Consider the following 12,100-nt stretch of genomic DNA (forward strand, 5'->3'; position numbering starts at 1 on the left):
AATAGTTGATCGCTGTGAGCGTTGTGCAAATATTTTAGTGAATCTCGATTTAAGTCCGAGGCTGCTCTGCTCAACCCGACCATGATTCCATCTCAGGGGTAGGGCCTTTGAGAAGACCAAGGCAAGTTACTTGATTTGGGAGCTAGTGACGAGATGTTCTCTGCAGGGAAGAAAGTAGACCAGTCTGGGGTTGATTATTTAAAGCGCCGACGTCTCAAAGAACAAAACATAAGAAAGCTAGGAAAGTATATACAGGTCAAGATTGGCAAAGAGAAAACACCAAGAACGCCCTGCACGTCAAAGTCTCCCTTGTCGCAGAAGCATAGGGAGACGACAAACACATTGATAGGAATTAAACACCAATAAAAGGATGGTCCATCCCAAACAGTACCGCAACGCGGCGATGCCAAACTCAAAAAAAAAGGAAAAGCAAAAACACCCAATCTCAAATAAAGGAGGTAGGTTTCCCAAAAAAAGGTCCTATTAGAGCCTCTCCTCCCTCCTCTCAATGCTCCTCTCGACCCTCACACCACCCGCGCTACCGGACCTGTCATAACTATCATCGTCGTCGTCAATGCGCTGCAGCTCGAGGTCGATGGGGTCGACGCGCGGCTTGCCCGCCGAGACGCTGGTGCTGAGCTGGGAATGCTGTCTGGGAGACGCCAGCCTGGAGCGGGTGGCCGAGGACGAGCTGCCGGCGAAGCCCCCCGCAGAGGAGGTGACGTTCGTGGCGTTGCCCAGGAAGGCGAGCTTGTCGTCCATGTCCGTGTTGGCCGTCGAGCCGGCCACCGTGTTGTTGACGGCGAGGCGCTGGGCCACGAGGGTGCCGAGCGGGAGGACGAGGACGACCGAGGTGATTGTGAGAGAGGCGGATTCGAATTGGCCAAAGTTGCCGTAGTAGAGGCCGGCGAAGAGGACTTTTTTTGGGAAGGGGGGGAAGGGGGAAGTGTCAGATTAGTCTGTTTTGTTATGGGTTTTGTGGTTGTGACGGTGAAAATATCAAAAACAGTGAGGAAAAATAAAAACCTACCAGGAAACACCATCAACAAGCCATTTGCCATGACCAGAACCTCCATCGGGCTCAGCCCCTTGACCGTCGGCAAGATGCTTCTGTTTTGCCACATGTGCAGGACGAGACGGATGTTGAACAAGAAGCAGAACCAAGTGACCATGGCCGTAGTAAAAGCCAGATCGGTCTGCCTGATCCACAGATACGGACGTGGATCCAACGGCTCCAGGGTGCTCTTGATCGTGATGGCGGCCGATGCGCACTTGAAAGCCACGGTGACGGTAGCCAGCAGCAGGGAGAAGGCGATTCCGCTGAACTTCCAAGTGCGCGGCCACAGCTCGACCATGGCCCACGCCTGAACGATCAGTGCGGCCTCGACGAGGGCGAGCTGCAGGGGCGCAAAGACGGTAGCGGCCACCGAACGCCGGACGTCGTTTGGGTGGACGTAGGAAAAGTCGTTGCTGAAGACGGTGTAGAACTCCATCATGGTCGAGGTGAAGAAGACGACGAGGAGTGTGCAGCGGATGATCGACACGACGAGCGCGGCCGTGTTGATGATGGTGGGGATGCGGGCAAAGCGAGCCTTGGCCGTCATGGTCAGCAGCACCAGGAGCATGATGAAGCAGGCTCCTATCTGGGTGCTGTAGCCGATGACGGTGTTGAAGGCGAGGAAGTACACGTCGGATATCTCTGCCGGCGTCGTTTGCACTTCTTCGAATCCTTGCCCCATCAGGGAGGGTGTGAGTATCGTGATGGTCTGAAGGCGAGGGTCGACAGTCAGGGACGGTCCAGGTGGGCTAGTGACCGTGCCGGTTGCTGATAGTGTTTGGTCCATGATGGTGAAGGAGGCTTCTTTTGGTGACAGAAAGGAGGAAAATATCGAGTTAAACAATGTCAGGAAGCTTTGAAAAGCTGTTTTGTCTGATATCTTTTAGAAAATGAAGAATATTCGTTATTAAAGGTTGTGTAGAATCATGGAGGAAACCTCATGAAGAGTCTTGATAGCGTCAAAGAAGCCGTCTCTTTGAACCACGATGCTTGGAGCGTTCCAAGACTGATAACAATGGTCAAGGTGCTTCCGAGAAAGGTGGGAAACTTGAACAAGTATAATAACAAGCTTGGAAATGGCAGCGATTATAATCAGGAATGAAGAATAGTAAGGCCAGAGGAGACATCAAAAAGATATAATCACACTATCACCACCTCGCACATTTTCTCCACTATCATCATATATCATGTTTATGACCTGTCCTATACACAGACACGACGAAAGCCATAGCTTTTGCTGTGTATGATTGCATCGCCCTTGGCTGAAAGCTGCTGCATCCGTCTGCAATCAGCAAGTGGCTTTCAGGTGAACAATGTCAATGAAATGGGCCCAGAAAAAAATAAAAGAGACCGGATAACAAAAAGTTTGCTACTGAAAAAGAGACAAGGGACGAAAGTGGCACCGACGGATAGTGATAATATAAGCACCTAGTCGTTGCTGCGAACATCTTGGTATTGTTCTTGGTCTGCCGAGATTTGCGATATTGAGCGCAGCGGCCCAGAATTCCGCCACTAGGAGACTAAAGTTTGGGGGGGNGGGGGGGGGGGCCATCTTTATATTGTTCCTCAAGGCCGCTTAGAGCTGCGTTTGCAGCCGCAGTCATATACACACCCTGGTCCCACCGCCGGGGTCGAGGGGTCCACTTAGTATTGTCCTCGATGTGGCGTCTCGGTTGAGGACGGCATCTGCTTTTGTGCTCCTGCATGGCCGAATCGGATGTTTTTCTCCTTGTCATGATTAATCGAGAAGAGTAAGATGCTTGCAATTTCCTTCATAATACATGCAAAATCATCTTCTCAGGGGTTTCCAGATCGTCGATATCCTGTCAGAGTTTCACCAGATACCAATATGCAACGCGGCAGACGTGCTTGATCGTTGCAAATCTGGGGGTGTAGTTTTCTTTTCAAGGTCAGAAGCCAAGTTGCAATGAGCATTTGATGATCCGTGCTGTTTTTTTTTTTTTTTTTTTTTTTTTAAAAAAAAAATTAGTCCCGCAGGTGGTGGCTTCTTTCATTCTGGGGCTAAGCCGCATCCTTGATAATGGTATGGCCCAACACCATCAACCTGCGATGGGCTTTGTGATGTTTAGTTGAACGCAATCAGAATTATGACTGTGCAGACTTCCGTCTCTACATATATTCCCTGATCCATTCGTCATCGGCCAGCTCTTTTGCCGAGGAGCGCTTTGAAGCTTCCCAAAGAAGCATCTTGCCCATCATGGCTAGGAATCTCTCCCGACTGTCACCCTCCAGGCTGGCTTCTCTGTCTACTAATGATGTATTATCCGGGAGTGCAAAATCTGTGCGAAAATCACCTATATCGAATCTTGTCAGCAAGGAATTGGAGAGTTGACAGCCAAGCAATCACAAGTAGCAACTTACCAGTGTCTGTAAAGAACTTGCTAGTCGATCTGCCCGACTCCAGTAGCGATTTTGGAGGTGGTCCAAGTAGTGCGATCATCTCAGCAAGGTGCGCTCGGCTGCGGTATGTCTGATGCTCCGGGTCATGTCCCGTGAACAAGTGGCCGCCTTCGAAAAGGTCCCATATCTGCGAATAATAATAAAGACGCCTGTTCAGCTCTCAGATCTGATATCTCCAAAGTTTCGTTTCGGGTTGAATCCATACCATGCAACCGGTGTTCCATATATCAATCTGATAAGACCACGGCGCTTCTAAAATGACCTCGGGTGCCCTGTAAATATCGGGCTGTACGTCCTCGAAATGCTCAACATCGCCGGAAGCGGCCGAGCCAAAGTCACAGAGTACAGGTGCGCCCCATGTCCTTGGTGGCATTCGCAGCTCGCGTGAAAGATAGATGGTACGTCCGTCCATTGTCTTTCGCGGAGATGGCTCGAGCATCTCTTGCTCCTCAAATGCAGTGAAAACCGACTCATCCTGGATGCCGAACATGATGTTGTCTGCTTTTATATCTAGTCCGGAGCAGTTCAGTATCACTTCCTGGTGCTGAGTCACAAGAGCGCAAAGAAACGATAGACCATCCTACATACCTGTGTGTATAATCTGACATTCTGTGTGTAAAAAGTCCAAAGCAAGAAAGAGGCGGCGCAAAATAAAAGCAAGCACTGGTGCGGGTAGTTTCTTTGCCGGGTTGCGGTGCAGAAAAGTTAAGACGCTCTCCCCTAATGGAGGATGAACCAGACATCGGTGGGATCCGTCTGGTCCAGCAACTTCGAATGAGTCAAGAAGTTGCCTGACAGCACCGCGACCGGGATGTTTTGAAGAAGAGCTAGAGATTCGTCTGTACATTTCGATCTCGTGATCCAGCTGTTCACCCATAGCGGCCGAGTGTATAAAAAGCTTCAGTGCCACGTGCCGGCGGTCCCTACACTCGCGTTAGTTAGCGCGCGTCGCGGATACCGGTGCTGGCGACTAGGGTAATCTGGCACATGAAAGCTTCCTTACTCTAGGTCGCGCGCCAGCCACACGGTTGAGCTGGCCCCAAAGCCCAGCTTGCCGACAATCTGATAGCGATCCCTAAGGACTTGTCCTATAAGGACAGGGAAGTAGCGAGATGCATTGTAGTCTGGGAAGAGCTCCTCTTCTATCTTCTCATCCAGTGGGATCCGTGCGAAATTCGAGCTGGCGAACGTCAGAGGCTTCCATGCCCGGCTAGGCCAGACCAGCCGCCGAAGAAGGGAAGCCATATAACGGTTGTTTTCACATAACAAAAGAACCAAATGAGGTCGCGAGTCGACGCATACCTAACGTACCTACCTCTAGACAACCAACCTGGGCATATAGGTACCTTACGTAGTTGGGATTGAGGGAGGAATTGGCCTAAATAGAATGCGTGATCCATGTCAGTCTAGGACCCACATCTTGGGGCCAGGTCCACTTAAAGAGCATGGAACAATCGCAAATGGGACCATACTCTACAGGGCATCGGTAGTCGACAGGCTGTGCCCCAAGATCATCGTTACAACATGCGGACCAAAATGATCCCTTACTGGGTTAATGCCACTATTTTGGTAAAACTACGGCACCAGACTTTGTAAGGAGCAGTCAACCACTCAGGCAATTGGCCCCTGCCCGAGGGTGTTCCCAAGTTGTATCAGCGTATTCTCATAGACCTTTGCGGCAGCCAAGTGGATGGCGTCGTCTTCGTCATCTCCATAACCACCACCACCAAACCTCCCCGACCGGCCCTCACCGTCTGTCGTCTCGGCCTCGGTCTCGGTGACTTCCTCAACAATCTCCATCCCTTCCGCCTCCGGGTTCCGACTCATAACGTCGACAACGAGTAACCGTGTCTGCTCCACAATGCTCCTACAGCGCACCATGTCGGTGCGGCTCATGCCACCCAGCCGGGCCCCCGTCCCACCGGGAAGCACGACGAATCCGGGCAGGTCCTCATCCGTCTGAATGTCCCTGCCGGCGATCAGACTGGCGAGACAGTGATCCAGCCTGGCCAGCGTGCCAAGCATGGCGGCCGGGCTGGGCGGGAATGAGTCGATCCAGGTAGTCAGCTCATGGGCTATGTTGAGAAAATATGGAATCTGTATCCCCGGAGTGCCTGACAGCCAGAGCATGTTGATGACCGAGTCGAGATCACGGCACAGCTCGCTGATAGATTGGTAGCCCGCCACCTCGTCGTTTGGGTCTGGGATACCAAACTTTTTGACGTAACGTCGGTTGATGTGCATGATGCGCTGCTCGACGAACCGCCGGAGATTGTCTTCCTTAACGGAGCCAGGGCGAAGGGCAGTTGCCCGTGGGTGGGGTAGGTCCAGGGGTAGGCGGGATTGGTTGCTTGGGGCTGGGGAAGGGAGAGTGGTGGATGAAGGGAAGAAACCACCTGGTCTGCTTGAGTTCTGGTGTGGTTGCCGCGGGGATGCGGCTTGTGGTTGCTCTGATTGCTGATGCTCTGATTCTGTCCGCGGCTCCTCTTTTACTGGCGTTTGATGTGAATCCTCTGAGAAGTCAAAGGTTAACGATTTCTGTTCTTGAGTATCTTGAGTGAAATCAAAGGTTATTGACTGTTGAGGTTCTTCTTCCTGCTTGAAGATTGTTTGAAATTGTGTATCGTCGGCCATTTTTGAGATATCTTGTTAGTTTGGTAGACTTCGAAAGTGACCAAGTCAGGCTTGATGTTATTGTTACCCAGTCCAGGGATGGAAGCTGTTGATGAAGTAACTCGCGCTTTTTGAGAGCTAAGAGCCTCGGGTTTCTTTTGCAGTGCTTTTTTTTCTGGACATCCAGATCACTACCTAAATATTTGGATTTTCTTTTACCTGCAAAGGCCAAGCTGACAGGTATATGTGAAAGACGAGGCAAAAGCTGGAGATCAAGTGACTGCTGCATACAAGTAAGAGACGTAAGCTGGGCTGGGCTGGGGAACATGCCCCGCTGACGGAATCAATTCGCCCCACCCAGAAGGCAAGGTAACACACCATAACCCCAACCCTAGATTATCCATTGAAGCCGATAAAAGCACGATAAGAAAATTAGCGCGCCCAGCTTTGACGTTGACACTGGATCCATTGATGGAATTTTGCGAAGCGCAACACAAGCATCCACTGCATACCAACTACCTCTTTAATCAAGCCCATCTCGACCGTCACGACCACCAACACCGCCCGTCGAACGACATCTTCCCCCAAATTTATAAACAACCACTAGTCAAAATGCCCCCCAAGGTTGTTCGTGTTCAGCCCGCTGGCGGCCGCTCGAGGCCAGCCCAGCCCCGTGGTGTTGTTGGCGCGACATACGACTTCATCACCGCGCCCGAGTACGCTTCTGTTGTGCGCAGCGTCGCTGCCTTTGGTGTATGTATTGGCCCATCGAGCTGAGTGGAATTGCCGACTCTTTTTTCCCCTTGAAGTCTTTGGATGTATGCTAACTTGGCTCTAGGTTGGTGTTGCCTTCTTGGCCAGCTCGTTCGGCGAGTACTTTGACCCGTACGTTTGATCGCAAACTTTGATACCTAAATCTGCTCAAACAAAAAATCCGAACAGTCGGGGCTAACGTACCCTGTAGGCAATGGTAAACTCAATCAACCATAACGATTGGAGCGGTTTAAACGCGAGGTGGAGAACAGGGGAGCAAGACGGAGAAGATAGGGAGTTCGCGCGGTCAACGAAAGCGCTGTACCATCACCGACAAAACCACACACTACCATCAACTGTACAATATCATGTATCCCGGGACGAGGAGATGGACCTCGGGGAAAAGATTATCGACATATCTGCAGCATTGCAAGAAACGACAATAGACGACCTTAATCACGCCTGACACCTGCTTGCTTGAATGACTGTCCCTCTATTCACCAATAATCTTTAGACTTCCCTTCCACTTGATTTATCTGTACTTTGACTTTGATGTAATGAGGTATTAATCGATGCCGATGTTTGGAGCTGACCTGAGTGGGTGCGGCGAGAGCGCATGGGTTTGTCCTTGCGAAGACTTCTAAACCTAGTCCGCAACTGGCATCAGATCGATCAAATTCATATCGATGGAGGGCGACCGAACTCACAGTGATATGAAGGTATTTATTCGGTCTGTAAGTTCCACAAAATCCCGGCTTGACGGGAGGCCTCAGCTGGGTTACTTTGACAGTCAGCTCGCTTTGTAGTCGTCAGGTCGAGATTAGAACAAGTACCTTAGGTGGTGGTATGACCTGGAAGAGGTAGTACCTCTTTGGCTAGTAATACTTTTTGAAGTTTCAATCCCTGGAAAGTTCCTTCTGTCATACTGTCCCGTTTTTTGAGAAAGTTCTTGGAAATATTACACCAACCCTTCCCTCGACATAATCTACTTAGCCAGTAGTGATTCAATGGTCCGGCAGTACCCGAATCTTTAATGTAAGCTTAATCAGCTCAAGAAATTATGCCAGCCTCTGATTTGAGTAGCGCGTCCGGCGCACAAGATCTCTTGACCGGTTGTACTTTTCTCTGGTTGTTCTGGTAACCACGATCCAAAACAAATCTTGGATTTTCGCATCCTGTAGTTATGACATGATATTTTAGCTTTCGGGACCTAATCACTTGCTTGACCGGTGGGCTAGACTACAGTTAGGGATGAGAAAATACCCAAGTTAGTATATACTCACCGCGTGTCGTCCATACTGAGCCCCTTTTTGCAGCATCGGATTTGTATGCAGCGTCTGGTCACCAGCCCCTAATAGTTGGTAAATTGAACTTTATAGTTCTACACCGTGGGAATATGCTGCAGTATACGACCGGTGTGCAAGTATCTAATACGCGTTCTGATCTGAGCTGTTGTTTATCTGGTATAAAGGGGTCGCTCTCTCCCTGGCTTTTTTCCTGGGACCGTAGCAACCCTATGCCCTCAACATTGTTTCCGCACATCAAGACTCCAGATCCATTACCACTCAAATACAGAAAAAAACAAGCAGACTTGGACTTACACGTCCCGCCCTATATCATGTTTATCAAGTCTAGCCTATCTGCCCTCCTCTCTTCTATTCTAGTCTATCCCCAGATTCTTATTCTTTTCTTCACTGGACCATATCTCAAATTCCTTTACCACCTCTTTTTTTCTCTGACCTCATCAGCCCTTGTCTATCATATACTGGCCGCATTCCTCCTCCGCTATTTTCCCAATGGCGGTCTTTGATAGCCTACCAAAGCGCCCCGTCGGCCGCCCTCGCCGCGATGGCAAACCAGCCGGCTCCGTTCCCAAGGCCTCGAGCGGCAGGCCGCGCGGTCGACCTCGCAATGACGGCCTTCCAGCCGGGTCAGTGAAGCGTCCTCAGGTTATCACTCTCTTGGTACCTTCTGCGGTTCATCCAGAGTGCCCTCAGGCTATCACTCCCTCGGCACCTCTTGTGGTTCGTTCAGAGGACCCTAGGATTTCTCATCATGGAGCTTCTCCCATGGTCCCTCCTTGGGCTCATCCTGTGGTGCCTTTTTCGGCCCCTCTCGCGGTCTGTCAACAGAAATCTCCCATGGTCTATCAAGAGGACTTTCCCATGGTCTGTCAAGAAACCCCTCTCATGGTCTATCAAGAGGTCCATCCTACGGCTTTTTCTCGGCCTCATCCTGTGGTCCATTCGGCGGTCCCACTGGATGTTCTTTCCTGGGCTCCTACGGCTCCTCCTCCTGCGGCGCCTCGCCCGGCTCGTCCGATGGTCGTCCACTCGGTACCTCCCACGGCGCCTTCAGCAGTTCCTCTCAAGGTCTCTCCTCAGACCCCTCCTGTGACGCCTTTGGCTGTCGCTCACGCGGCACCCTCGGCGGACCCCCAGACTGTTTCTTTCCAGGGCCCGACAGCAACCCCGATGGCACCTACTATGGTACCTCATTTGGGGACCCCGGTGGCCCCTTCCATGGCTCCTTCGATTGCTCTTTCGATGGCTCTTTCGCTGGCTCCTCCTATTACACCCCCAATTACTCCTCCTTCAGCTCCTCCGTCTCAGCCTCCCGCCCCGGCCAGACCTAGCGGCCCAGTACCAGCCAGCCAGATCCTCATGAACCTCCACCTCTTCCAGCCCATCATCCCGGCGCCAGAGCCCACCATCAGCCCCTTCCGACCGGGCTCGTCAGAATACGAATACAAGTGCATCGAGCCTCCGCCGCAGACGATCAACCCGGCCTATCTGACGCTATCCAACCACAAGCCCGGCGGCATGTACCTCCACCGCCGCCGCTACAATCCCCGCCCTGATCCTAGCGACACACGCCCCGAGGCGGCTTGTCGACCAGAACTCACTCCGGAGCAGGAGCTCGTGATTTTCCGCCGCGAGCGGGACGCCGAGATGGAGAGGGTCGTGGCCCACGCGAGGGAGGTTGCCGACAGGGTCGTCGCCGATATGCCTGTCGACGAAGAATGGGATACTGCTCCTGAGTTTGCGCCTGGACGATGGTGAGCTTTTGGTTGTTGAGTTGTGGATTTGGAATTCCAGGTTTGGTGTGTTGCTTATCTTGCTAACTCTGCAATGATTCTAGGCCGGGCACTGTGTTTGGTCGCGTGTGATTTTGCATCGATTGCATGAATTATGGTTATGGTTATGGTTATGAACAATTCCCTTAACTTTTTTTAAACTGCTTTACATTGGTTTGATTACACCGGCTTTTGGGAGTGGCTACTCTATGTTTCTACTGTTGTGTTTGCATTGCATCGTTTGCTCGGAAAATGGTCACTTGCTCTTTGCTCGGGGGTTATTGGGTTATTGGTTTGTTGGTTATAATTGGGATGATTGAAGGGATACCTTTACAGCGTCTGATTGTACATTGTTGTGCATATCATCTTGATGAATTTTATTATAGTCCAAACTTCCCAGCTTCATCATGTGGTAAACTCCCAACTTGGCCAAGTTGAGAATGTTCGATAGAAAGCTCTCCAGCGAACAGCATTGTTCCTGACCCGATGTATTCAGCATGGTCATAAGGGATGAGAGCAGCAGGATAGGATGAATGCGGAAATATAATTAGTCGTCCCTGTAACCACACACTCGGCCCAGTCAATTATGAATTTGACAGGCCGTCATCTCCTGTTTCTCCCTTCCTTCCGGTTCTGTGCACCATTAGCTATCAACGCCGTCTTGGTTATTCGACTGCCAAGTTAGACGACTACTTGCTATTTTGTCTATACGAACAGACCCTCGAACCCCTTTCCGCCTTATTTCTGTCCAAGCCCTGAACGCAGAGTGTCCAATCGACGCTCGTCCCAACTGCTTCGCTTCAACATGTTTTAGCGCATCTGCACACCAAATGTCGTCTTTTTTTAGGTCTTTTTTTGCACCAACGGTAGCCAAGGTCAATATACCTCTGTACCTGCATATATTTTCAAGCACAAAGTAAGCTTATTTGGGATTTGGGATAAGACTGCCGATTGGGACCCCGAGGGTGCATTTGTGTCCACAGTAGTGTGCAGTAGAATTTTACTAGATTAGAGCTAAAACAGAGCTAGACTACCCAGAGCCAGACTATCGTAATGTAATTGCAATCATGTTCTAGCTCTAGTCTAGTATGGTTCTAGGTCTTCGACGACGTGACTACCGTGGTGGCCGAGTTTGCAACGATATCGTAGCAAGTCTTGCAAGTGCACTAAAGGCAATACCTTAGTCTGAATAGTAGCATGAGTCCGCTGATTGGCTAGGGTATTCGCTGTTGCCAGGTTGTATTCGCCCAAGTCACTGTCATTACGTAGTTATGGACGGGAGCTGTCGTTTTTTTACAGTCTTTTGAGTCGAGCCAAGAGACGCTACCATCCGAATGCTTGTGGTAATAACGTCCGCTCATGGTGTCCTTCTTCCAGTAGCTCTTGTACTTGCTGTGATGGGAAGAGCCGCTTGACGATCCTTGCGAGGATGGAGCCTTTCGCTTCTGGCCGTTCTTGGATTTGGACGGTATAGGAGGCGTGGGCTGGTAAACAGACTGTGTTTCGACGACTTTGTAGTCGTCCTCGTCTGTATAGGTTTGGATTGTAACCAGAGGCTCGTCGTCTGACACAGGCAAGGGTGGTACCGTTTCTTCGAGGGGACAAAGGGTACGGCGGAGTTGCTGCTCGTAGTGATCCTTCAACTGATTCTTCAGAGCGTATGACTGTTCTTTGGCAAGGTCCTGGGCGTTTCTGAGTCCTCTTCGTCCCTCCTTGTGTTCAGGATGGGACTTTGTTAGGTTCATCGAGCTGACGGGGTACTGGTGATACTGGAGCGAGCCGTCTTCCGTTTCGGCAGCATAGTGCGCATAGAAAGTGACCTGGTTGCCATTCGTGGTGAAGGTGATGACGCTTGCGTGATCAAGGGGGTCAGACTTTCTCTGGTATGCGAGGGCTTGGTTTCTTGCGTAGACTAGAGCAGCTCCATCGTAGCCGCTCTGTACCGTCGCTTCTCTCATGTCTTCTCCATGGATAAAATAGGACAGCCGAAAGCTACATTGGCCTTGATTGTGTTGGAGTTTTCAGGCAGCACCTAGGTAGCGACTGCGAGTGATTGACCCTCGGTGTTTGGTTCATTCACCATGTGGTGCGGGGGAGTTCGTGCGGCTTATCCAATGAAATGGTGTCTGTGGCCATATTGAAGAGCGAGGAATCGGGTAGAGAGAGTATAGGTGTATTGG

At 50.8% G+C, this 12,100-nt stretch overlaps 6 protein-coding genes across 6 annotated transcripts; 2 read left to right on the forward strand and 4 right to left on the reverse strand.

The window, feature by feature from the left end:
• Positions 1–483: 483 nt before the first annotated feature.
• PgNI_02885 (uncharacterized protein) lies at positions 484–1,844 on the reverse strand (the record flags this gene model as incomplete). Its single annotated transcript, XM_031122942.1, has 2 exons — positions 484–917; positions 1,031–1,844. The coding sequence occupies 2 exons, from the start codon at positions 1,842–1,844 to the stop codon at positions 484–486; spliced, it is 1,248 nt and encodes a 415-aa protein (XP_030984033.1).
• A 1,180-nt stretch (positions 1,845–3,024) lies between these two features.
• Positions 3,025–4,825, reverse strand: PgNI_02886 (uncharacterized protein). The gene is made up of 5 exons (XM_031122943.1): positions 4,482–4,825; positions 4,067–4,401; positions 3,684–3,988; positions 3,440–3,605; positions 3,025–3,372 (listed from the first exon to the last, which is right to left on the reverse strand). The coding sequence occupies exons 1-5, from the start codon at positions 4,721–4,723 to the stop codon at positions 3,188–3,190; spliced, it is 1,233 nt and encodes a 410-aa protein (XP_030984036.1). The 5' UTR covers positions 4,724–4,825; the 3' UTR covers positions 3,025–3,187.
• A 264-nt stretch (positions 4,826–5,089) lies between these two features.
• On the reverse strand, positions 5,090–6,112 carry PgNI_02887 (uncharacterized protein; the record flags this gene model as incomplete). Its single annotated transcript, XM_031122944.1, has 1 exon — positions 5,090–6,112. One exon carries the CDS (start codon positions 6,110–6,112, stop codon positions 5,090–5,092), a length of 1,023 nt encoding a protein of 340 aa, XP_030984035.1.
• A 452-nt stretch (positions 6,113–6,564) lies between these two features.
• Positions 6,565–7,316, forward strand: PgNI_02888 (uncharacterized protein). Its single transcript, XM_031122945.1, has 3 exons — positions 6,565–6,844; positions 6,930–6,976; positions 7,056–7,316. Exons 1-3 carry the CDS (start codon positions 6,704–6,706, stop codon positions 7,063–7,065), a joined length of 198 nt encoding a protein of 65 aa, XP_030984042.1. The 5' UTR covers positions 6,565–6,703; the 3' UTR covers positions 7,066–7,316.
• A 1,324-nt stretch (positions 7,317–8,640) lies between these two features.
• On the forward strand, positions 8,641–10,013 carry PgNI_02889 (uncharacterized protein; the record flags this gene model as incomplete). Its single annotated transcript, XM_031122946.1, has 3 exons — positions 8,641–8,793; positions 9,301–9,902; positions 9,986–10,013. 3 exons carry the CDS (start codon positions 8,641–8,643, stop codon positions 10,011–10,013), a joined length of 783 nt encoding a protein of 260 aa, XP_030984041.1.
• Positions 10,014–11,086: 1,073 nt separating this feature from the next.
• On the reverse strand, positions 11,087–11,878 carry PgNI_02890 (uncharacterized protein; the record flags this gene model as incomplete). Its single annotated transcript, XM_031122947.1, has 1 exon — positions 11,087–11,878. The coding sequence occupies one exon, from the start codon at positions 11,876–11,878 to the stop codon at positions 11,135–11,137; it is 744 nt and encodes a 247-aa protein (XP_030985222.1). The 3' UTR covers positions 11,087–11,134.
• Between the last annotated feature and the right edge of the window lie 222 nt (positions 11,879–12,100).

Source organism: Pyricularia grisea (genome assembly GCF_004355905.1).
Source record: "Pyricularia grisea strain NI907 chromosome Unknown Pyricularia_grisea_NI907_Scaffold_2, whole genome shotgun sequence".
NCBI lineage: Eukaryota > Fungi > Ascomycota > Sordariomycetes > Magnaporthales > Pyriculariaceae > Pyricularia > Pyricularia grisea.

Excerpts from the sequence above, each read along its gene's own strand:
- PgNI_02888 (XM_031122945.1), top strand. The coding sequence starts at position 6,704 with ATGCCCCCCAAGGTTGTTCGTGTTCAGCCCGCTGGCGGCCGCTCGAGG. Across the intron at positions 6,845-6,929 it reads GCAGCGTCGCTGCCTTTGGT|GTTGGTGTTGCCTTCTTGGC; the intron begins GTATGTATTGGC and ends ACTTGGCTCTAG.
- PgNI_02886 (XM_031122943.1), bottom strand. The coding sequence starts at position 4,723 with ATGGCTTCCCTTCTTCGGCGGCTGGTCTGGCCTAGCCGGGCATGGAAG. Across the intron at positions 3,606-3,683 it reads TATGGAACACCGGTTGCATG|ATATGGGACCTTTTCGAAGG; the intron begins GTATGGATTCAA and ends TATTATTCGCAG. Across the intron at positions 3,373-3,439 it reads CAAGTTCTTTACAGACACTG|GTGATTTTCGCACAGATTTT; the intron begins GTAAGTTGCTAC and ends GATTCGATATAG.